At 38.2% G+C, this 24414-nt stretch overlaps 12 protein-coding genes across 12 annotated transcripts; 4 read left to right on the top strand and 8 right to left on the bottom strand.

The window, feature by feature from the left end:
- On the bottom strand, positions 1-531 carry BDF20DRAFT_871228 (uncharacterized protein). The gene has a single exon (XM_053081089.1). It carries the CDS (start codon positions 459-461, stop codon positions 270-272), a length of 192 nt encoding a protein of 63 aa, XP_052936657.1. The 5' UTR covers positions 462-531; the 3' UTR covers positions 1-269.
- Positions 532-2973, bottom strand: BDF20DRAFT_871225 (uncharacterized protein). The gene is made up of 9 exons (XM_053081088.1): positions 2712-2973; positions 2576-2649; positions 2423-2455; positions 2256-2327; positions 1783-2168; positions 1637-1705; positions 1280-1544; positions 1039-1176; positions 532-951 (listed from the first exon to the last, which is right to left on the bottom strand). Exons 1-9 carry the CDS (start codon positions 2910-2912, stop codon positions 708-710), a joined length of 1482 nt encoding a protein of 493 aa, XP_052936656.1. The 5' UTR covers positions 2913-2973; the 3' UTR covers positions 532-707.
- A 617-nt stretch (positions 2974-3590) lies between these two features.
- Positions 3591-5544, bottom strand: BDF20DRAFT_835689 (nucleoporin complex subunit 54-domain-containing protein; the record flags this gene model as incomplete). The annotated part of the gene is made up of 7 exons (XM_053078868.1): positions 3591-3713; positions 3795-4037; positions 4120-4324; positions 4403-4515; positions 4630-5180; positions 5210-5437; positions 5517-5544. The coding sequence occupies 7 exons, from the start codon at positions 5542-5544 to the stop codon at positions 3591-3593; spliced, it is 1491 nt and encodes a 496-aa protein (XP_052936655.1).
- Positions 5545-5703: 159 nt separating this feature from the next.
- Positions 5704-6510, top strand: BDF20DRAFT_526808 (uncharacterized protein). The gene is made up of 3 exons (XM_053075670.1): positions 5704-5925; positions 6005-6154; positions 6219-6510. The coding sequence occupies exons 1-3, from the start codon at positions 5779-5781 to the stop codon at positions 6363-6365; spliced, it is 444 nt and encodes a 147-aa protein (XP_052936654.1). The 5' UTR covers positions 5704-5778; the 3' UTR covers positions 6366-6510.
- Positions 6511-6528: 18 nt separating this feature from the next.
- BDF20DRAFT_820064 (uncharacterized protein) lies at positions 6529-7009 on the bottom strand (the record flags this gene model as incomplete). The annotated part of the gene is made up of 2 exons (XM_053077508.1): positions 6529-6639; positions 6710-7009. The coding sequence occupies 2 exons, from the start codon at positions 7007-7009 to the stop codon at positions 6529-6531; spliced, it is 411 nt and encodes a 136-aa protein (XP_052936653.1).
- Positions 7010-10442: 3433 nt separating this feature from the next.
- BDF20DRAFT_819324 (uncharacterized protein) lies at positions 10443-11399 on the top strand (the record flags this gene model as incomplete). Its single annotated transcript, XM_053077449.1, has 2 exons — positions 10443-10880; positions 10941-11399. Coding segments are annotated over 2 exons (897 nt in total), but the record flags the coding sequence as incomplete, so codon positions are not given.
- An 80-nt stretch (positions 11400-11479) lies between these two features.
- On the top strand, positions 11480-12115 carry BDF20DRAFT_819828 (uncharacterized protein; the record flags this gene model as incomplete). Its single annotated transcript, XM_053077488.1, has 1 exon — positions 11480-12115. A coding segment is annotated over one exon (636 nt), but the record flags the coding sequence as incomplete, so codon positions are not given.
- A 2020-nt stretch (positions 12116-14135) lies between these two features.
- BDF20DRAFT_802349 (uncharacterized protein) lies at positions 14136-15385 on the bottom strand (the record flags this gene model as incomplete). Its single annotated transcript, XM_053076414.1, has 5 exons — positions 14136-14183; positions 14247-14498; positions 14700-14780; positions 14847-14974; positions 15187-15385. Coding segments are annotated over 5 exons (708 nt in total), but the record flags the coding sequence as incomplete, so codon positions are not given.
- Positions 15386-16495: 1110 nt separating this feature from the next.
- Positions 16496-17500, top strand: BDF20DRAFT_957662 (60S ribosomal protein). The gene is made up of 3 exons (XM_053084922.1): positions 16496-17160; positions 17227-17296; positions 17367-17500. Exons 1-3 carry the CDS (start codon positions 16985-16987, stop codon positions 17379-17381), a joined length of 261 nt encoding a protein of 86 aa, XP_052936649.1. The 5' UTR covers positions 16496-16984; the 3' UTR covers positions 17382-17500.
- Positions 17501-17709: 209 nt separating this feature from the next.
- BDF20DRAFT_871148 (uncharacterized protein) lies at positions 17710-18017 on the bottom strand (the record flags this gene model as incomplete). Its single annotated transcript, XM_053081087.1, has 1 exon — positions 17710-18017. A coding segment is annotated over exon 1 (226 nt), but the record flags the coding sequence as incomplete, so codon positions are not given.
- Positions 18018-18269: 252 nt separating this feature from the next.
- Positions 18270-18856, bottom strand: BDF20DRAFT_871142 (uncharacterized protein; the record flags this gene model as incomplete). The annotated part of the gene is made up of 1 exon (XM_053081086.1): positions 18270-18856. A coding segment is annotated over exon 1 (349 nt), but the record flags the coding sequence as incomplete, so codon positions are not given.
- BDF20DRAFT_819642 (uncharacterized protein) lies at positions 18830-19802 on the bottom strand (the record flags this gene model as incomplete). The annotated part of the gene is made up of 2 exons (XM_053077475.1): positions 18830-19285; positions 19353-19802. Coding segments are annotated over 2 exons (906 nt in total), but the record flags the coding sequence as incomplete, so codon positions are not given.
- Positions 19803-24414: the final 4612 nt, after the last annotated feature.

Genomic DNA, 24414 nt, shown 5'->3' with positions numbered 1-24414 from the left:
GGCATTCGAGCCAAAAAAAGCTGCTGCACAAACATATCCACATTGGTTCGGTAAGCAACGTTCCTTCACAGATCTTCAATCCTGACAGCATTGTATTTTTTCATCGTATAGTTCATTTTAGGGAAACGAGAAACATCGACTACTTTTAAGGATTACGTTAATAACAGACTCTGATTATCGTTTAACTCGAGCAGGTCGCTCTATAAGTATTCTGACGTGAGCAGTTTCAATTTTTGTTGATTTGGTTTGCAAATTAGCAATCAAAAAGATCAGCAACCCATGCTTCTTAAGATTTGGTTTGTAACGGATCGATTATAAATCACGTTACATTTATTAATTATAAGAGCTTCCGGTTTAACATATTTCAGGGTGCTGTGCGCACAACGGGTGAGCGGAATAACGCTATGTGGGTCAGACGCGTTACAGCATCCTGATGCACTGCATGGCAAAAAGATCAGCATCCTGCTTCTTGTGCCATAAATCTGTTACACAGCGGTATGTGCAAAATTCATGTTAAATGATGATGGATTGTTTTGACGGTATGCTTTTAAAGCATTGTATTTATTGTTACATTACACACATACAAGGCAATCATTAAAGAAAAGGGATGTTAAATATAGTGCTATCAAATTGAATGAAATGGAATACAAAAGACATACAATGAAAATAAAAATGTCTATGTCTATCAAAATAAATTCTGTGCGGATTTAGATAAGTTGGGCAGCAGCTATAAACAAGCTAGCAAGTAATGCAAAGGAGCCTGCGGATGAGATTAATTTAGATGATCCACTAGTAACATTACTAGTGGAGGCAGCAGTGCCATTGTTGGATGTACCAGCAGAGGTGCTGTTGCTGTTGCTGTTGGGCTTGTTGGGAGTAGCAATACTCGTTAATTGACAATCAGCACTGGTACATAAACAAGTGTTTCCGACAGGATCCCACCAAGTAGTGCTATATAATAGACATGAAGTGAGCGATAAGTATATCGGATTCTTATATACTGGGACAATTTCTTCAACTTGCTATGCAGTAACTTACTCGCAGGTATCAGGAATGGGGTAGCGATAACCAGTGGTACCATTTTGGACCGAGGAAGCGGGTGTAGGGTTATCTAGTGTAGGAGCAGTGCTGGGACAATTGAAGCAAGTCTTGGTGGATGAATTTCCGAAATTACAACTATATAATGTGGTTATTAGATTTTATGCATTATAAGAAGACTTCACTGCTCTAGAAAATTCATGACTTTCACTGCCAAGAAATCTTATGTTCGTTTAATTACCTTTGGACCAAATTATCATCAATAGTACCGTTGTGATCATCATCGAGACCATTACAAATTTCTTTGGAGATTACAGGTTGTTTACATTGCATGTATGTTTGGTTGCCAAGCTCGGAAGCCTTGACAGGATTCTTCATGTATTCCAAAAGTTGCTGGTTGGTAACGAACCAAACATTAGGCTTGGAGGCAATCTCTTGGATGAATTCCAAGACGCCATTAAGCATATCGGAAGGATCAGGAAGACCAGGATAAGTGGTTAAGTGTGCTATCATCAAGAAGAAATTTGCCCACAGATTTTAGTAACGCATTATTAAGCTAAGGAAGAAGCTTATCAGCGAGATCACTGCTATTACTTACTGGGATGAACGTAGATACCAAAAGGTTGGCGATTGCCGTTGTAATGCTTATCAAAAGCGGTTTGACTCCCTATAATTATCAATTTCATTCGAATCGTTGGTATCTAAAAAGTTATTAAAGATCTTAGTAAAAAATGGTGTACCTACATGTCTTTACATCAGCAGGAGAACCGGCAAGATAAACATCCATAAGTTGAGGAGTACCGGCCTTATCAAGAACAGAATACATTGGGATTTCCCAAAGACCAGGTAATTTTATTTCCCCAGCAGCACAAATGCCTGTCCAGCAATCATTAGCCATACCGTTATCAAGAGTATAGGGCCAATAAGCGTCGTCTGTCACAGCGCTGGAACTTGAATCGTACAAGAAACCTTGTTGGCTAATAATATTCAAGGTATCCTTAGTGTAATTTAAAAATGGTGCGCGGAAACCTTGAATCTTGCTATTAGGGATGCCACCGTAGGTGTTCAGCATTGACTTACAGGCAGAGATTTCTTGCGCTGAAGGTGTGCCAACATGAGAGAAAGTATGACTATATAGCAGAAGTAAATAGTACAAAGTGTAAGTTTATACTCATGCCAGTAAATTGACATGTTTATTAAAGACAAGTAATACTTACTCGGCTACTTCATTTCCGGCAGCATACCATTGTTGAACTAATGAAAAGTCGGTATATGCCATCGAGATAAACCTAAGATGTGTATGAAACACTACATGTCAAAGGCTTTCTTTTCCAGGTAATAGATCCCAAAAATAGCAGCGAGGATCTTAAAAAAATATATTTACCAGGTTCCGTGACCAGGACAACCATTTGGATTGCTGCAATCGGTAAAAGAAAATTGGGAGTTAAAAATAGCAATTCGTCTTCGGGTGAGGTAGAAGAGAAGCCTCAAAACAAAGGAAGCTATTCTTCTAAACCGGTGTGTGCTTTTAACTTACGTAACATTGACCATTCTGTACGCAGTTTTTGATAACGTCTCTTGAACAGAATCATCGAATGTAACTGTGACGAACTACACATATTGAAGTTTAATGTCAATTCTTATATTTTGAGAAATTGGTAGCAATATCTTACTTGTGGAGCATCAGCAGGAGCAATTCCACCTGGAGGGGATTGTGAAGCGCAAAGACAATTGTTTTCAATTTTACAGGTGTTAGGATCGCATGAATAAGAGGATGTCGTTGCTGCTGGAGTAGTGGGCACAGTGGCTCCTTCTTGAGCTACAATAGCGTGTATTAAAAGAGAAATACTGGGAAGAATGAATGAAGACTTCATTATAGCTGCTTGCTGTTGTCAAAAATATACAGAACGTAAAAGAAAAGAGAAGAAAAAAAAAAGGAGATGTTTAAATGAAGGGCAATTTGATGAAGGAAATTCGTTGTTTGAATTTTGTCAATTTTATTGTAGCTGTAAATTGCCTGCAGCTAGATGGTGATAGCGAGTCTAAATTGGATAGTCTTCTTTTGGATGGTTACATGACTAGATATGGTATAATATCGTTATATTTGCACTTGGTAAAAACATTGGTCGCGTGGAACGAGAAATAAACAGGTTCCACAAATGCATGTTGATCAACGTATACATAATGTATTCCGTGTTACTATTGGTTACCGTTCCTATGCCAAAAGACTCATTTTGTAGAACTACAATGTATTTAACTTATCAGTTAGAGCCGTGGAATGAAGCATAATTACCATTCCAGTTTTATTAGCATTCATGAATATACGAGAACATATTATTGGAGACCAGGTACTTTTTGTTTAAGATATTGTAAACCAAAATATCTATATAGAATACTGGAAGAATACATTAACGCATTTCAATTGACGAAAAGTCTCACAAACTTAATATTCACGCTTTTTGGATAAGAAACCTACTGATTGTTAGTAGAAGTAATTCGCTTTGGGTCATATAAAAATGTTTTATTTCAGATCATAAATAGATAGCAGTACTTTATCGACGCGTCTTTTGCTTAATCCTTTCCTTAAGCTCGGCCTCCATCGTTTCTAGCTCCTTTTCATCTTCTTTAATAACGTTTGTGATATGTTTAATACCATTTTGTTCATCTTCCAAAAGCTATATAGAATTTGACATTAACATTTGTGAATCATAAAATCAATGACCGATTTAAAATTCCCTCACAAAATAAAAACAAACCTTTGCAATGGCGTTGGTATCTTCTTCACTGACTGTACGCCAGACTTCGACTTCATTTTGTTGCTTAGCTGAACGCTGCTCCCTAATACTTTGTATTTGCGCCCATAAAATGTTCAATCTCGACGCAAGATCCTCCGGATTATAATTTTCTGTGGCCATTTTATTCAATTCTTCCATAGCCGACTCTTCCTCTGCGGTCAATGGGAATCCTTTATAACGTAACACCTGACTGTAGCGAAGTAACTATTTCCAAGAAAAGTCAGCCTTTGGTGAGATGAAACTTGACAGAGTATGTACATTTATAAGTATAGCCAAAGGTCCTTACCCTAAGTACACGCTGTCTTAGATCCATATGACGACGCTTATGCTCTTCTAGTCTAATTTTTGTTCCTAAATCTTGTTTACGACGTAACATTGACACTCTTTCAGCAATTTGTAATAATGTGTTTTCAAATACTTTCGATTGCTTCTGTTGTGTTTCAATACGTTTCAAAATATCATCAAAACCAACGGCTAAAACGGGTACCAAGCTATTTTGTCATCAATTCAAAGGATTCAGTACAATATAAAAATCGTTCGAATGTTACAAAATTGACTGTTATTCATACCTTGTAGGATCTGGATTTTTACGGCACGCTTCATTCCACAATTGCTCATCTTGGTTAGGAGGGCGGACGTAAAGTTGTACTTCATTTGGCGGCACTTTATTGTAAAAGTAATGCTATATGATGCCGGGTGGATCAGTAAACAAGGTAGGTTATAAATCAGTTTTTCTTTTTCTTTTTTTTTTTTTTTCTTTTTTCAAATCCTCTAAAAATATGTGCTGCAAGCTTACTCTAAACTGACAAAGAGGTGATGTTGGATCAAATCGTGCTTTGATTAAAGCAAATTCTTGCCAAACGTTTTCTTTTTGTTGTGATACGCCTGGTTGTTGCTGTTGCTGTTGTTGCTGTTGAAGGTTAAATGAGGTGACATTATTCTGTGTATTTAATAAATTATTTGAGCTACCAAATGTGCCAAATCCAGTTTTATTCGTTGTTGTCGCATTGTTAGAGCCAAATCCTCCAAATCCTGTCGTAGCTGTTGATGCTCCAAAACCAGTATTTGTATTTATGGACGAGCCCAAGCCGCCAAAGCCGCCTGCAGTATTAGTGCCGATCGTATTATTTGTTGTTGTACCAAAACCAGAATTGTTTGAAGTACCAAGTGCAGAGGTATTTAAGCTAAATGCAGAAGATGTAGGCTGCGAAGTTGTATTCAAGCCGCCAAATGTTGGCGCAGTTGAGGATGCTGATGCGCCAAAAGTACCGGTTCCTGTATTGAAAGCTGGTGTAGATCCGAACACTCCAAACCCTACGAATGTAAATGCATTAGTTCCAACTTCGACTGTACTAATTTTTTTAAATCACAACAACCTGTGGAAGCAGGCGCTGAGGTAGCAGTTGCTGAGCCACCAAATAAAGTGCCTGCCGATGCTGAGTTGACTGTATTATTACTCCCAAACAGAGTTCCAGCTGAACTGTTATTTGCTGTAGTTGATCCAAACAACCCACTGGTATTAGCAGGTTGTGATGATGCTGTTGGTGTACCTCCAAATAATGTGCCTGCAGCTGATTGTGTTGTATTACTGCCAAACGCAGAGGCTATGGTAGAGAAAATAGAATCTCTTAATCCTTATTTGCCTCAAGTATAACAGAATAACAAAAGGATAAAATACTTTACTTGAAGAACCAAATCCACCAAAACTCATTCTAAATTGTATATGTACAAAGTCGGTTCTTTGGTCTGTAGTCGGCTTGCTAAAAGAGTTCTAGTGGAAGAACGATTAAAGTAGCTAATAGAACGCGTTGAAAAGGAGGCCCAAATTTTTTTGAACAGGATACAAAAAAATCAGCGTCACACGGTTTGTCGCAAAAATGAACTCTTCTGCATTACTGACTATGCAAGATTTTCGAACATTATCCTCCTCAATTAGAGCTTTCTTATGTCGAAATCTACCTACATCCCTTTCGCCATAACCTCTGGCTTTTTCGCAGCGTCATCTTCTGTCTTCGCAAAATTATTTTCTGATGAACGTACAGTCTTAATACATACTTATATTTCAGAACTATTCAATATTGTACCTGCAAAGGTATAGTTACAGAATTCAATAGCAAAAAAAAAAAAAAGAAATTGGTTACGGAAGAGCAACTCACGCGAATTGAATGAAGACATCGTTATTATTTATGAGAATAGTATGCTTTATTCTTATTTTTGGATGTAACTCAATCATGTGGACTACGTTCACAAAAGCTCTGAATCTTGCGCCTTCCTCAGTACAAGTATCGATTGTGAACGGTGCTATCAATTTCAGTGCTTCGGTAAAGGTTCAAACAATTTAATTTGTTATGATGGAATTAACTATTTAAAGTATTGGAATTGTAGGCAATTTTAGGTCATCTGATTTTTGATGAACCGTTGGCATTCAGATGGTGGATAGGAGCTGCTTTTATTTTAACAGGAACAGTGATATTATCTCATGCTCAAACAACAATCAATGAGCAAACTACCACACGGCCAAAACATGAATAAGAAAATGGATCATTATACAGTATGATTGACAAATATCTGCTGAGTTCACATATAAAACTGTCGAATTCAGTTAAACAGTTTTTTACAGAGAGGATATATTATATACACCATCTGTTGTACATAGGTTGAATGCGTGGAATAAACTAAATTTCTATTTACATGACTATTTTAAAAGTGTTTGCTGTGCTGAAGTGAAAAATAACTCTAACTGAAATTGTAACGAGTATGACTGATTCAGTAGTCGCTTTAGTTGACCGTTAATGCGTTCTGATTCCTATAATTGAGAGACCCTAGTTTAAATAAACCGTGGACAGATCAGCAAAAGTGGAATTTCGACCTCTTACCGCTTGTAATTCCAATCGCTCTTCTACATCCGCAGATGGAGCGGCAGCCTCAACATTTAATTCGTTGTCATTGATTGGATTCTTCTGCAACCATTCAACCGTCGTTTTCAGCGTTGTCATCAACAGTTCGTATTCCTTACGTATTTTTTGTAGTTCAACAAGATCAGGTTCGACTGTCAACGATGCTGCTGCCGTTGCTGAAACAGCTTCAATAACTTTTAGCATAGTTTGCCATAAATTTGACAATGTATCCAACGCAATGTTAGTTTTGTTGTATATTTCACTCACTGTCGCTGACATTTTTGTGTGATTCGAAAGAGAATCGATCACTGTGAAAATACGTTTATAACATAGATTTTATTACATAATATTTAATTTTTTTAAAGCCCAATGGACACGAGATATTAAACTTATCTAAATTGCCCGGGGCAGCTCCAAAGGCTGAAAAGAATCTAAAAACCCCTTAGGGCTCAAGGGTTAAAAGGATTATGTACTAAAGGATTGTGGGAGGGGAAGAGGGTAACCAGTCGAGCAATAGGTGCCCTAACCGAGGAGTGGTAGGCGGCTCTTGAGAGTGGTGTAAGTAGTCGAGTTCAAACAAAATGTGACAAAGTGCTGGCCATAGAAAATGCCAGTTTTGTATTTGGGATGGGTTATTGATCGGATGTGTAGGAAGACGGTTGAGAACATAGGATATGGGATCACAGACTGATGTGGGGAGTCATAGGCGGTGGTGCATGTTTAAACAGGAGATAGCGTGGAACTTTGTAAGTAATGACGAGGGATGTTTAAGGCAATAGGTTCGGTGGCCCCCACAAAGCCAACCCAAACGCCATCGGATACATCGGCTGCGTTCATTAGTTGACATTGGAATATAAAGGATCGGGTCGATCATTAATCGAGAACGGCATTGAGAGATCAGTTTGGAGTTGGGGCTGTTCGATTGTTGGATGTGAAGGAGGCTAGTACACTGTGAAAATACGTTTAAAGAGAATTTTTTTATTGACAAAATATTTTCTTTAAAACCCAGTGGGCACCATGTTATATAAAATTGCCCGGGGCAGATCCGACTGTTTATAAAGTATCTAAAAAGCCCTTCAAGATCAAGGGTAAAAACGAGTTTATCACAAGGTTGAGTGATTATGAGGAGACATCCATTGGAGCAGTAAAGATCCTAGAGCAACATCCAAGGGTGGGGGTTCTTTGACGTGGAAGAGATAGTCTAGCTCATATAGTATGTAGCAGAGGATCGGCCATTGGTGTTCCCATTGACGTTTTATCATAGGTTGTCTTGGCGGGTGGTTAGGTAGCTGATTTAGAAGATACGAAAGGGGATCTTCTATTTGCTGTGGTTGCTGCAAACGCGAGTGCATATGCAGGCATTGGATTGAGTGTGTCTTTGTTAACAATGCTGAAGGGTGCCGGACGCAGTAGGTGGTGTTACCACTAGGTAACCAACCAAGTCGCCAACGAAGACATCGACTTCTTTCTTCTCTTGTCATTGGGAGCCATAGTATGGGATCTAAACTTACTGTTGGGCGGCAGACGGATATGAGCTTAGAGTTTGTTGGGGCGCTTTGCATTGCTTGTAGGGATTCTGTACGAAAGTCTCTTAGGGACTTTTTGAGATTTTTCTGATCCATTGTCGGGGCGTTTTCCTTGGTTCTTTGCCAGAGAGGTGTACGAGATAGCTGAATCCAGATAGAAGAGCTATTTGGTTGTTGTACATATGGCAGCAGTAGGGACAGTAGGGCATCATCTGGGAGCGTTTGTGGTCGTAACAGGAATTTAGCCTGGAGAGTGTAGGCTCTTTCTCGCATCGAGGATAAGTTGGCTAAGTGACGCATTATCTTGACAGAGGATCTAATTGACCCACCAAATATCCTTCGAATGCATTTGTTCTGTACGTTTTCCAGTTTCATATGATTTGTCCTGTTCAGTTTGCTTATCGCCAATCCGTATTCCAGTTGAAGGCGGACCAGATGAGCGTAGAACCTGAGAGATAGTAGTTTATTAAAGCCGTTAGGGTTGACTCCAATCGACGATAAGGTGTTCATAGTAGCCACGGCTTTGGTTGTGTTGATATGTATGAGCTCTTGAGTGTCCAGGTAACCACCGGGCTTGAAAGGAACTCCCAGATATGGGAAGGAATTGTTGCTTTGGAGTGTGGATCCATAAAGGAGATATTCCATCGTTGGCTGATCAGAAGAAGCCAGTATTACACACTTGTCAGGGTTCCATCGGTAACCACGGGAGTAACTTTGCTGTTCACATTTTTAAAGTAGGGATTGCATCTGGGATTCTTCGGCAATCAAGACCACCTCGTCCGCATATAATAAACAGTTCATGTTCCGAGCCAATTCCAATGGCGGTAGATCATACACTCTTTCTTGGGTTCGTAGTTGAGTAGGTAGGTCATTGATGTAGTATGAATACAGTAATGGCGACAGAATAGAGCCTTGTAGCACACCAGTAACTGGTCAAAAACGTGAGGACTTAGCATTTTGTAGCAGTATCTCTATTTCCACTTCATCAAAGAGGCTCTTAAGTAACATAAGGAGAGCTGTCGGTACGTGTTGGCGGATTGTGTTCCAAATATGTTGTCGATCCACCACCGTGTCATAAGCAGATTTAATATCCAGAAAAGCTAGTACTGGTGATGCGATGGTGTCGTCGTAATATATGGCATATTTCAGCCAGACATAGTGCTTGGTCTAGCTATGGAAATACAGTGTTTTAACTGCTATTTCAGACTTTTCACAAATTTTATTGGACACTATTAAATCTTAATTTAGACAACTTTCAATTATTTTATGATGAAGCGGTATATTATTCTTGGACGATTTCGCTGATAATCAATTATCCAGTATCATCCAAGCAGCATTAAGGATGGCGTACAAGCTAGTCCTAAAAATGAGTCTTCATTAGTAAGGAAGTCGCTAAGAAAACTCTGATTGGCGTCACTTTGCAATAGGGTGAGCTACAAAAAGCTTAACAACTTTTTCGTCAAATGACGACGTGTTATAAGACCAACCAGATGTTCGTCAGTGCCTTTTTTGGAACTTTGCCCAATGATAAAGACGTGTCTTTCTTTTCTCGCGTTTTTGTTGTCAAAGTTAAAAATATAATGAAGAGGTTCTTTCAAACGAGAATAAGATCTCTTCTTTTCCGTATTTCGCTTTTTTTGTAACTTACAGCTCTATTCATGTACAAAAGTTTCATTATACAGAAGATTAGATCTATTAAAGAAAAGCATAAGAACCAGGTTAAAAGGAACCCATTTGGTAAAATGCTTGATAATTGTAGGAGAACCGTCAGATCAAGATATAAGGATTCTGATATTTGTTGTAACTTTTTAGAACATACCAAGTGTCGAGACTGCTATGAACCAGGTCATTTTGACAAGCGTTATTACAAATGCAAGTATTACAAAGCCGTAAAAGCTGATGATGGTAAGCAATAAACCTAAATCTATCTTACACACAGCACTTTATTGCTTGTGAGTAACCTCCTTAAAGTTGGTAGCAGTGGCAAAAAGAGAAAACAGAGTGACCAAGTGAAAGAGAAGAAGAAAGCAGTTAAACGGAAAAAGACCACCCCACAAGCTGCAAAGTGCCTCAGCTGTGGACAAGATGGCCATACCACTGCTCGTTCGTCGCAATGCCTCAAACACACGCCTTCGAAAGAAGAACTCATTTCATCTGTTCTTGGTGATGATGCTACTGTATTCACAAGAAAGCTTCCCATCGACAGTGCGATGTTACCAACCTTCCGCGAGAAGTTCAGGGAAAGAGTCATTTCGTGCTGCAATGACATTATGGCTATTGTGTTTCGTTCGCAACTATTTGTTAACGCTTATCTCGTCCATAATAAGAAAGACACACCAAAAGAAATCTTCACCCAACAGTTGTGGTATTCGGTTGGACAACTTGTAACAGCTAAAACAGTAACCAACAAGAAAGCAATAAATGATTCCATGAAAAACTTCTATAAGCAGTTCAAAGAGAAGCATCCAGCTGTCGAAGTAAGTTATAGCTTCACCAAAGGCTATAGCCAATGCTTGACAGAAGCTTGTAAGGAGCTCAGTACCACATATACGAACAGCATTGTTGAACTTTTTGAGCAGCGAATGCTCAAATATCTATACTATACCTTGCAGAATATGTTCCCGGTAAGGATTAACTTTACATTAAACCAAACAGCAGCGAACTCAATATTCTTTTCTCTTTAGAGCATGGTAAAGCGCGATGTTGACGAAATCGCAACAAAATACTGTTATCAAGTGATTTGCAAAGGCGAACCCGAATGGCCTGGTAAAGTCAAGTTAAGCAGTGATGACAAATTAAGAATAGATAATTTGTGCAAGAACTTTGCAGACCTTGCGGAGGAAAAGGTTACGCTTCTGTCATTGGCGGCCGATCCGGTCAAATGTGTCAAGCCCTTGTGGTTTATCCAAGACTACTACGAAGAAGAGCATTCTAATCATCTTGCCTACGATGTTCGTAGGTTACCATTACCTCATCGCTTCTTCCCTTTTCCAACTCCCTCAGTATCATGGCGCTTCATTACCATCAGCATAAACGCCCTTACTCCTTTTTTATTTCCTGGAAGACTTGTAAAGGGCTATTGGAATCAACTTGAACAATTTTGTAAAGTGTTCAACTTCAAAAAGTTAGGCTTCAGAAGGTAAAGTAAATAGCACTCTGCTAAAAGACTCTGTTCTCAAGATTATTCTTTCACTTATATCATAGTATTGCTGAGCTAAAGACAAACACAAGTATGCTCTTCAGGAATCTCATTCGATCTGATGGCTTCACTGTAGACTTTTTATTTAGTCGTAAGAAGAAACCAAAAGAAGACGCCATCATTGATCATCATGGCTTGACGTTGGAAGACTTCTCCTATGAAGAGATCGCGGCAAACTACAGACCCACATTTGTTGATCCTGGCCGAAAGACAGTATTTACAGCAGCAATCGGGTTAGAAACAAACAGACATGAGATACGGCGCTGCTCGACAAAAGAATATTATCACATGACGGGTAGTACTCGTGTCAATGCAGAATTAGAAAGGAAAAAGGCCGATTGTACGATAAAAGCGATAGAAAGCAATATACCGAGTAGTAAAACAGGCTCGCCTGAACAGTATAAGAGATATACTATTTACATACTGCAACATTTACAGATCCTATTCTCATTCTATGGGCCTGGTATGGGTGAAACAAGGTTCCGTCTGCATCAAGGCAGACAGCGTGCTGCAGACATGATGGTGAACATGCTTGTCGATGGAGGTATCAAATACGACAAAGAATTACGGAAGAAAAGAAGGGAAGAACAGATGAAATGGCCAAAGAAGAAGGGCAAATTAAGCATAAAAAAAGAAGAAAGAAGACGAAACAGAAAGTGAAAGTAAAACAGGAAGAAGAGAAGGAGAAGGAGAGCCGGGAAGAAGAAGAGACAAAGAGCGATAACCACGTTCGGTAAGTCTGTAGCGATTAACTGTCCACTGAATTTGTATATACTCAATTCACTGTCTTCCTTCAACAGACGATGGGCCCCAGAGAAATTCAGGCTGAGTGATCGCAAAAAAGTTCCTCTGGTTGTATTTGGTGACGGCATGTTCAATAAATCCGCCGTTCATCTAAAAGGCCTTAGAACTGGTGTCGTTGGTGTTCTGTGGCGTGCATTGAAGCGAAGAGAGGCTGCTGGTGATCTCCTTGCCGTTACAATTGATGAATACTTGACATCACGCATATGCAATTGTTGTCGCTCAGACACATTGAAAGCATTAGACACCGTGCGTGGCTGTAGTATCCTTGTTTGCAAAACCTGTAAGATACTATGGAACCGCGATGTCAATGCAGCAAAACACATGATGGCCATCAGCATTTCGGTATGGAAAGACAAGGAACGTCCTAAAGAGTTCAGCCGGAAGGCAACTTCTTAGTCTTTTGATTTTTATTATCGCCAGAACGAAACTGGCTTGATATTTACAGGTAAACGTCTCCATTTTAATGTAGTTCGATTTTCAAACTCTAACTCAATCGTCTCAAAATTTTGGTCATTCCATCCAGTTATTTTTAAGCTGCGTCTAAACCCGCAGTTAAAAAACTGTACAGCTTTTCCTATTTAAAAGACAGACACATCTTTTAAAAATTCTGAACATTAATGTATGAAAGAATTAAATTGATACAAAAAACCTTTTCTGTCTAGGGCGATCATTGAAAGTGAAAAAAAAAATAAAATATGAAAATAGTTTGTTAATATGAAGTATTATCTGCTTGATAGAGAACACGTGTATGAGCCCCAGGAACAAAACTACTAGAGCCGTGATATATAATCCATTACCAACGAAAAGCAGTTCAAAAGGGGGATTCATAACAAACCTGCTACAACAGTAACTGTCGAAGAGTAAAATGTTAAGCAGCGTGATCATTCATCAAAGGCTCATCTGCTGAATGATATATGCTGTAAAGACAGATATCTCGGCAGATTATTGTTGCATATATTGATGAGTATGTAGCTTCGCAGGTAAAGCAAGTTGATCACAGTATACTCTTTCCTCGTATTTTTCTTAAGAGCCTTTATTTAGAAGATTTGCAGCAACTGCTTTAACCATGATCTAACTCCAGCATTACTGTGGCACGAGATACAAACGCTGCGAGAAATATCCATTGTATCAGTCACGTAACATTGCTAAGGGAAAGCTGTCTTCTTTTGAACTCAATAATAACTTTACACTTATACCACCGGAACAGATTCTGTCATCTTTTGAGACTATAGGTATTACAACTGAAGTCGTTTAAATTTTAAGACCAACAATTTTGACAAAAAGGGGCTCCTTAAAATTATATTCATGCATAAAATCGGACTTCTGATTTAATTTGGAATTGAGTGATAAGTATAAAAAGCAATAACGTAATGCAACACGTAAAAAAACTATTATACATGGGGTAAGGACTGGTAATACAGGTTATAATTGAATAATTAACATAGAGTTAGAAGGAGTATTGTAAATACAACAACTCGCATCACATTTTTGGAGTCAATGATTTGCGGCTACTTTGTGACTCATGGATCGATGAAGAGCTCGAACAATTGTCATTATCCTCGGTAGGTAGATCGCTGAGGTTTAAGAATTCTTTTCTTTCTTTGCTATTATGCAAAATGGTCAGGTTGGCTGGAGATGAGACAGTATAAGGTGGTGCTGAGTTCAAGTCATCATTTTGAAAATCGTTATTTGTAAATCCATAAAAATTAACTGCTTCCGGAAGACGCACCATGGCCCCCAAATTGTTGTTATCGTGCCGGTGTTGATAGCCTGAATCATGTGAAGAATACTCGAAATTGTTAAAGTCATTGTGTGGTTGCCTTTTGTTGTGGAATGAGTTTTCATGATTAGAATCTCTATTGTGGGTCGTTGAAAGATCAACACCAGTTTCTTTCATTCTTTTACCAGGTGCTTGAGAAGTAACCTAAATAATACCCTCGTCAATTGATGTTAATCCAAAAGCAATATTGTGTTAGTTCATATTTACCCAGTGGATGGTGATCACGTTGATAGTAACGTCTACTGTGCAACATGTCAAACATACAAGGCCTCTTTCTCTGCCATTCAATAAGACAAGGGACAACACATTAGCAAAAGAGGCTAATAAGCATACAATTGAAGCAACCATTGTGCGTAAAGCAACTTCGTTTAAGCGTGTTGCTCTCCAACCAGATTTTGTACCAGCACCAAGTTTCATTAAAGGACGAATGAAAAAGACTGTCATGTACGAGTTGATGAACTAATATAAAAACAATGATGAATATAAAAATGAACGCTAACAATGAAAAGATGAGTGAGATATGATATTTTGTTTTGTTCACCTACGAAATCATAAATCTACACACGAAAAATACCATAAAATAATTAACAAAAGAAAAAGAATTAGGATTAGCGATAACAAAGAATAGCACAAACTTTCAGAGTCGTGAAGAATAATTACGAGGAGTGGTAATGATGCAATTGATTGCAGTCCGATTATACATATGCCGTCCGCTTGGATTTCTGAAGTATGGAATATAAGCTATTTAGATTTGATAAGTTGTAAGTTATAGTGTCAAATGTAAAATTTTTGCAGAGGAATCATTACCATAAGTGTGAAAATAGCAATGTATGGCAGCAGTAAGGACATATGGAATAGGTAGGATCTCGATTTCCATCTTGCTTGGCGAATTGATGATACAACGTAGACTTTTTCAATAAGCCTTAGAATATAAACTGCCCGTGAATTTGCTAGCTTAAAGTACATGTATTTAGCTGCTTCACCATAGTCTTACCAGCAGTAAATGACGATTTTCGTGCCTGAATAAAAAATATCGCAAGCCATAATGGAAAGAAAGCAGGAAGTATAGTTTCCTAAGCACATGTGCATGATCAAACTAATTTAGCTGTCGTTTGCCATATTAAAATGCTCAGAAATCTGCTCTCACCGTTGTTCGTTGTCACCAACAACATACTAGTAGCGCAAAATGCCCACGATATAACGTACAATGCCAAAATAAGCCATCGTGAATATGTTAGGTACTTAAAATGTACATTATATGTCTTTATACCGAATAGCAGAGAAAGAAAAGTAATGGAGAAAATCGAAACAAGTTTGGCAGCAATTTCAGCGCCATCTGGCTGAGAATATCGCAAAAGATGGCTATCCATGATTTCTAGGGCAGTAGAAAAGGACTCTTTTCTGTTCATAGGATCCCTATGAAATTGTTTTTGCTATGGAAGTCGTAAAAGTAAACGCCTTCTAGAAGAGTTTATTATTTTCTTTAAAAAAGGAAACCTGAAGAGAGAAAAAAAAGAGAGCTTGAATGAATTTGACATTTGTCTTTAAATACGCTACTTGTAATGGGCTCTAATTCTTTGTGATTTGTAGTCAACCTGAACACAAGCTTTTTTGTGTTATTTATCATTCCTCTTTGCCTTCCCCCCTAGCGACCTTTTGATGGTAATCTAGACTCATCCATCAAGTGATGAAATGATTAATAGCGAATCTTTGTGCTGGCGAAAATCTTACCACTTCTTTTTTTGTACGAATGCTTTAATAAAAAAGTAAAATCAGACAACCCTTTTCGATTGTTCAGCAAGATAGCGTTGCGTGGTTACACCATTAAGCCTGCCTTATGTTTGGACAATCGTTTTCGAAATGCCTTTCATGATTCTCTCCTTTTCGCTTGCCTATAAAAGCAAATCAGGCCACTTTGACAAATTACTCGATTTAGCGCTCTGGTCTTTCTACTACTAAATTCGCAAGCATTCAAAGTCTATTACCCCTTTGCGTTTTATGTACGACATCTAAAAAATTAACAAATCAAGTAATAAACGTAGTTCATACAGCGCCTTTGATAGGGGAATGATTGTGGCAGCCCAAAAGTTGCTAAATTCGATGAAATAATTTCTTGATACGCAGAGATCAAAGAGATAAAAATAGCCTTGTAAAAACTGACGGGCAAAGAACAATATTTACTGTGTATCCAAAAGTTGCGGTCTTTGACGGGTAGGACAACTGAGAACTATATATTCTTTCCTATTGTTCGTCTCCTTAAAAAAAAAGCTTAAGATTATTCCTTACCGAAAAGCTGGTTATAACATGTCCGGATCGGAAATCACAAATTAGCAAATCGGTGGGTCGAAACCGGCCTCTGCTAATTTTCTGCTGGCTGGACAAACGCACAGCTAATGGCCCGAAAAGCTCCATACTTACACGTAGTATCAAGCAGCACACCTGATACAGTCTCTCTTTCCTTCTGAACATTACAATGGCTGGTAAATATAGAATCAACAAATGCAACATCAACAATCAACGAACCCAGTCGGGATCAGTTGCATAATAATAGATGAATATGATCAAGCATGGATGCAATTTATATGGATGAACATCGTTACTCTTAGATAGGTGGAAATATTTTGGATACCGAGTGATATTACTTTAATTGACATTACAAAATTCCACTATTCGACATGCATTAGCTGAACTTGACCTCATCCGTTGATTGTTGATTGTTGACTTCACACCTCAGTATTATTATTTTCAAAAATGGTTGATACTCAGTTTCATTCCCTGTAGCTTCTCAGAACAAGGCTCTCGCTGCCAAGAAGGCTGCCCTCAAGGGTGTCCATGGCAAGGCTGTCCGTAAAGTCCGTACTTCTACTCACTTCCACATTCCTAAGACTTTGAAGTTGAACCGTGCTCCCAAGTACGCTCGCAAGTCAATCAACCATGCTCCTCGTATGGACCAATATCGTGTTATTCGTCAACCTCTCAACACCGAAACTGCCATGAAGAAGATTGAAGAACACAACACTTTAACTTTCATTGTTGACGTTAAGGCCAACAAGAACCAAATTAAGGATGCCGTCAAGAGACTTTATGATGTTGAAGCTGCTAAGATCAACACCCTCATCAGGTAAAATGAGTGAGAACTATACACCAAATGTCGAAATAGTTCACTAATATGCAATTTTCAATTTAGACCTGATGGTTATAAGAAGGCTTTCGTTCGCTTGACCGCCGATGTCGATGCTTTGGACGTTGCCAACAAGGTAACATATTTATTGCTCATACAACTATTTTGTGTTGCTTTTATATACTAATCCGTTCGTTTTAAATTAGATCGGTTTCATTTAAACAGCTATGTTCTTTTGGGCGCAAGACTACAGTATTTTAACTAATATTTTAGATGAAATACATTTTTTTTTTGGACGATTAATATTTTCATTTTAGATGAGTTGCAATTGTGTTGTAGACGAAAATATAAACCGTTTAAACAATAATTCCAATTAAAAAACTTGTCAGTAGTGCGAAACCAAAAAAAAAACGGTACTATTCCTTACCTGTAATGATCTAAATCCTTAAAATATAAGGAAAACCGTGTTTATTACGGCGATACTTTTTTCTTCTTCACTGGCTTAAATACGTCGGGTCTTCCAGCTCCGAACCAAACTGCTTGAGATATAGTCATCATGTTAATAGCGGCGTTAATGTCTCTCTGCCATAGCTTTAGACATTGCTTGCAATGAAGAACGCCGGTACCCTTGAATCCAGGAGTATCAACAATTTGCATATCATCATAAAAACAGAGGCTGCATGTTTTAGAGGTTTTGAATTCATCGATTGTGACAACAATCAATTGACCTTCAGCTTCACGTTTCTTCAGAGTTGCAAAAAGTTTACCGACAACACCACATCTTTGCCCTTTCAATTTTACTACATCTTTTCCAAACATTCCAGCACCAAAGACAATCAATGGTACCCTTCTAGGGAATCCTGAGTACTTATCAGCCTTCCACTTCTTGTCACTTCTAAAAATTATCAATCAGTGCGTAAGCTAAACGATGAACATGTAATTCATTGAAACTCACTTTGATGGCTGCTGTTCGTTGACATTCTTTCCTTTCTTTTTCTTCTTCTTCCGCTGTTTTTTCTTCTTCTTTGCCTTGCTTCTCTTCTTGCGATTGTATTTGGACGTTCCATGAGTCAACATGTTGGCCATAGTTTCGGGTACTCTTTGCCTTCCTTGGTACAACATAAACCGGTCCTTTGCAGTTTCGGGTCCATAAAAAGCCAAAAGAGCGTCCAGGTTATTGAGTGTATAGACAGTGTATAGCTCATATATTCCCAAACGAGAGGTTTTTGGCGAGGGTACCTGACTTTCTATGAGATCTATGCCTGTAACGGCCTTCTTTCTGTTTAACTTGGTACTGTATTGGGTCGACCCTGTCAAATGATAGTATTCAGATGTAGTGCATCTTCGCACTTGTCTGTTATATTCAAGACCAATAGCAGCAGTAAAAACAGACTTTCTTCCAGGATCCAGGGTAATAGGTAAATAAGTATTGTCAACTTCATCCAGAGAGAAATCATCAAGAGTGAGGTCAACTTTTTGGAACGAGGCACCATGGCCAGATTGTTGTCTTTTATAAAAAAGAAAGTCAACTGAAAACCCATCCGTTCTGACAATATTACCAAAGAGCTCTTTGTTATCACCATTCGGTGTTAGTTCAGAGATACTACAAGTGCCCAAGAAGTTAAACCTCATACATTATACTCGACTGTATACCGTATTAACTGTATGCTTACCTTTTGTACCGGAGTTTCTTGAAATCAAAGACATTGAAAACCAGCTCTAATTGGCTTTGGTAATTGCGGGGTAAAGAACGTTTCACAAAAGAAGACAGAGCGTTCACGCTCAAGGTAATGAACCTCCATTGAACGGAAACCTTTGGCAGTAAGGATAGCAATTTTGGAAGAGGACGTCGTCGTACGTCAAATGGTTTATGATCATCGTGTTCCCTCTCAAATTCTGCGTTCAAAGATAACAAAAAGGGTACGAAAGACCCAGGATCAGCGGATAATGTCTTCATGTTCACTTTCTTCCCCAGCTTCTTCTTCCAAGGTTCACAAAAGGTTTGGATCTTTGCTTTTATATCTTTGGTAAGGTAGTCATCAGTTGGCCATTTAGGTTCTCCTTGGCATATCTCTTGATAGCAGAAATCATTTGTGACTTTTTTTACAAGTTTCCAAGGCATATACTACGCAAGATGAGAGCTTTTTTTAAAATTCATGTAAGACCCCAAGTAATATTGAGTTGCAACTTACCACAAATGCTGTTTGTATTTTATATATCAAAAAATAGAGAAGTTTCTCCTCGAAATTTTCCACCATACTGTTCGTATAGGAAGTAGCAATTTCGGTGCATGCTTCTGTAATGGCTTGACTAAGTCCAGGAAAGAGCTTGATAGGGAAGACAATCTTAGGGTAAGTCGTTTTAAAAGAATCAAACGAGCTCAGTAATTGTTGTGATATCAGCCTACTATTTGTTGGTCTTTGTCCATTCACTAGCTGTATCATAGAGTACCAGAAATTTTGTGTAAAGATACATTTAATACATTTTGGCTCAGCAAGAGTGGCATTTTCCAAGACGTAGTAATTCACAAAGAGCTTGGCTCTAAGAACCAAGTTGCGGATAACAGAGCAAGCTTCAACAACTTTTGACTTGAATGTGTTGCGATAGTCACCAAAAACACAGTTATCAAGAGGCAGCCTTCTTGTAAACGCCTTGTAATTACTTCCCAAATGATGTTGAAAGACCTCTGCCTTTGATAATACATGTTGAGGACACAGAGGAGAACGCACCGATTTATGTCCTGGTTGCTTGCATTTGGTACAACACGCATTGTCTTCATCTGGGTCTTCATCTTTTTCTTTCCTTGCTTTTTTCTTTTCTTTCTTGATTTCAAAATTCTGTTTGCGTTTTCTGCCCGTCGCACCATCGATAGGTACAATAAGGTCGCTTACTAATGATGAATTAACCAACTTTTGAAGCCACCTGAGCTGCTTACCTTGATCTGCAGTTTCTGGCTCATATAAGTCACATTTAAAGTATTGTTTGGTGTAATGACTCCCTTTACCGCAATCAATACACGTTACATCTAACAGTACACGATGATTAATCTATACGTATATATGATCAGGTATGTAGGCTTTCAAAAGGCAAGTTACCATGAACAGCACTTGATTTTTTCTTTTCAGATTTGCTTTTTCTTTTCATAAATTATTGTTTTGAACATGGGTCATAGTATGTATCTTAAAACGTGAAATAAAAGTGAAAGAGACAACATTTGACTATAAGAGAACAATATATTTTATAGTGCTTTTCTTTGAAAGTCACCCATGAACGCATATAAAAAACATTGACAACAGATAATATAACCATCCCGTTCCGCTATGGTATTCTGTTATACTATGGCCCTCAGCCCTCTATCAATGGTTTGATGTCAATCAATTCAAAGTTGACCTTTTTTGGAACTCCAGAAAAAGGCACCGACAAATATCTGGTTGGTCGCGGAACACATCGTCATTGAATAAAAAAGTTGTCAAGCTTTTTGTTGTTTGTCCTATTGCAAGATAACGTCAATAAAACCATTATTGGCGACTCTCTTACTGATAGAGACTCATTTCTTGGGCTTGATTGTATGTCATCCTTAATGCTGCTTGGGTATCACTGAATAATTGAGTATCCAAATTGCTATCCAAAATACTATGAACTTTTCTAAAAAAAGTTTAATAAATCTAAATTTAAAATGTATATTGTCCATTAAAAATTGTAAATTCTAAAATATAAGGTAAAATACTGTAACGGTATAAAAACTAAACTGTTCCTAAAAAGGACAGCCAATAAAATAAATGCCTTGCCTATAGGCTTTGAGTAGTTGAAAAACTACTACTTATAGTAATCCTTCCATTTTTGGATAAAATCACGCAAATACTGGAAATCATATACTGAGTGCCCCGCAGGGCCAGAAAAAAAATCATCATTGGCTTTGACATCAGATGATCGCTTGGCGTCATGTTGGACATTGGAGACCAACAGTAACTATCTTGCATGACTATCTATAAGATATACTTTTAGGCTTTTTGATACCACCATTTGTATTCCTATCTTTTACTATAATACTTTATTTTTGGCAGACTGAGTAAGGCTTTTTTTGTTTTAATGATGCGTAATACATGTGTTTATTGCAAGATATGCATATACAGTATAATGGTTACATAGGTATAAATGTACATATTATTTATGAGATTATTTGGAGCTGCTTGGCTCGTAGTTAATCCATTTTGTCTTCTTTTTTTGCCTTGGTCTAGATAAACCACTGGTATTGGCATTGGTGATTGTTGCTGATGGGGCAGGGCTTATAGTGACAGGTTGCTGAGCAGAAGGTGTAGGCTCAGCGACGAGAGGAGGAAAGGGAGTATATTGTGTTTGAACAGCAGAAGAAAAGGTAGATGCTTGAGGCATATCGTTGTTGATATTTGTATTTAATGGAGTGTTGGTAGCTAAAAGCAATTGCATTTGAGAATTCAAACACTGTTGTTGCATCATGAGTATTCGTACGTCTCGTGCTAACTGTTGAGTAGTGTTTAGCAACGTAAGGTGGTACGATTGCTTTGTTCAACAGATCGCTGAAAATTGTTTTCATTCTTTTGAAAGCGGTCATTTTGCTGCTGTTGCAAGCGTACAATCCTGTGATTGACTTCCGTTACTCGACTGGCTACTTGTCTATGTGTATCGACAAGACTTGGCACAAGGTTTTCGTACTCTTCTAATCTGCCAACAGAAGGACTGGTTACGGCAGCTACAACATCTTCTTGGAACTGCTTGAATATGTAATTTGAGAAGATACTGCTTCTGGAGTTGACGGGTTTATTCTCCTTGTTCAAATACATGTATACTGCTGCATCTTGTAAAATTATCCTTCTACATCTGATCAAAAGTCGTAAAAAGCCTCTTTTTGCTGTGTCTAAGCTGCTCTGAACTGCTCGTTGCTTTCCCTTTCTTCGTCTTTCTCGAGACACCATGATTCCATTCTCTTCTACAAATTCCAATGAATTTTCACTGATTTCTACATTGGCCATGTTATCCTCCTCATCTTCGTTCTCGTCAATTTCTTTCATTTCTCGCTCACATACAGCCATCCATTCAATGTTGTTCTCTCCAAAACAATACTCAATCCAAGGGAAAATCATTCGTTGCAGTTCAATGGGCGGTGATACGCTGTTTCTTGCTAATCCGAAAGGCTTATCCCAGAAGCCGGCCATACCTCTTGCGAACTGTGATGGAAGTTTACCGAGGTAATGAGTCTCCAATCGGCCAAGACGATCCTTCCATCCTCCACCACGCTTGATTAAATCAATAGGCATACCTAGAGTTTCAGCCTCCATTGCACCAGCATGGCGTCCACCGTGAGTCACTCTAGTTGTATGGATTGTTTCATCTAAAAGCGCTTGTTTTGCAGTTTTCCATTGCGAAACGCCACTCAAACTTTTCTCTGGGTTGCGACCTCCACGCAAAACCTTCCAATTATGCCATCTATCTTCTTCCAAGAAATCACCGTTGTTCTTTAAAAGGAATGAATTAGTGCTCCTTCTAGTAGGATACTGAACTCTTGTGAACAAACGAGTTACCTGAAGCAAATTAAACATGAAAAAAAGCAAAAGCACTGAAAGGACATCTGAAGAGGTTTTCATGGCGCATCGCACAAGCAAATTTTACTTCTCCTTCTTTGAGTGTCTTGCCTTTGTCTAAGCTAAACACTAAAGCTACAGCCTGTTGAATCCCCTTATGCTGTTTCTTTGGTATGGTAGTACAGAAACAGTCAGCAAAGTTTAAATTTCTGAGGTCTTGATCCCGAAGTAGCATATGGTGGCGCGACGAAATGGAGAACATCTCACGCAAGGCTGTTTGGCTTTCAGAAACCCATAAGCTTTTTAAGATTCTAATAAATTCGCCGGATTTGTATGAATCACGAATAACACAATGGGCAGCTCTATCCACGTTAGGTTTGCACTTGATCGTAAATCAAATCATTTTCATACTTCTTTATCAGATCAGTTATTTGCTTTGTCTTGTCGGGAGATGGCCACTCCAGTCTTCGATGTTCAGATTGAAAACCATATAGATATATCAAGGCTTTCTTATATTGATTGACAGCTTCTATGCCGATAGGAACTTCTATTAGTTTCTTTCGACCATTCCTGCTTACTGGAGCATTTCTGGCCACTATTAAGATAACGTTAAATGAGTCTAATCACATATATTCGTGTTATATAATGCTACATACTTTGGAGCAAAGTCATTCGGCTAGCCTCATTTTCCTCAGTCTGCAAGCCAACCTGTGTCCTAACGTCAGATTCAATTGAGACGCTCTTCTGATAAGTACGCTTGAATACGAACTCTTTGAAAAAGACTATGATGAACTCAGTGGGTCCAACTGTGTACGGGTAGAGAGGATCAACAGAGTATCTGACACGATTCTTTTCACAAAAATCCTTGAAATAAAGTGAATTTAGAAAAACTTGCATAGTTAATACAAAGTTTTAATTGATTAGTACCTTCCAATGTTCTAAAGGCATTATGTAAATCATAGCAGTGCTAGCACGGACTCTTTTAAACAGGGCTTCCATTGCAAGATCAAATTCGGTTACTATAATCTGTAAGCCAGCTTGAGCAGAGTATGAGCTCGTAGGGATAGCTGTATTTGAAGTAGAAGCTTCCATTTCGACTTCAAGCTCTTCTTCTTCAGTCTCTTTGATTAAACGTCGCTTAGATGAAGTGGTTTGATTGAGGATAGGTTGCATATTGAATGGTTTAGAGTATACAAAAAAGACAAACTTTGATGGTAAAGCAACTGTGTTGGCCTGAGGTAGTATTTATAACTATCGAGTTAATAATACTGGAAAGTTCCTGCAAATTCTACAGTTTGATTAACTCACTTCTCAGTATCATTAACTCGCACCTACCCTATTTGGAAAATTTTGGGCAGAAATAGGCGCATATCATTGGACGATTTCAATTTTTATTTCCAAAAAAATATAAAAAAGTTAGGATACTGTATTATTTTTTAAGGACCGTAAAAATAATTGTGAGATAAAACTTGAATGTTCTTTATTAATTTCTTTGATTCTTTCTCTATTTATATAGTGAAATATCTAAAGAGTTATACATATATTATTAATATATCAAGCTATCTTTGGTTAGGTATATTATAATGTAACTCACAAATCTAATAAGTAATACTACAATAGAAATGGAGTTATTACATTCTTAAGATTATGTCATCGTCGTCTACTTTGTATTCGTATAGCTTTCTGGACGTTAGGC

The sequence above is a fragment of the Mycotypha africana genome (assembly GCF_025528875.1).
Source record: "Mycotypha africana strain NRRL 2978 chromosome Unknown BDF20scaffold_5, whole genome shotgun sequence".
Lineage (NCBI taxonomy): Eukaryota > Fungi > Mucoromycota > Mucoromycetes > Mucorales > Mycotyphaceae > Mycotypha > Mycotypha africana.
This window is presented reverse-complemented; position numbering and strand designations above follow the sequence as displayed.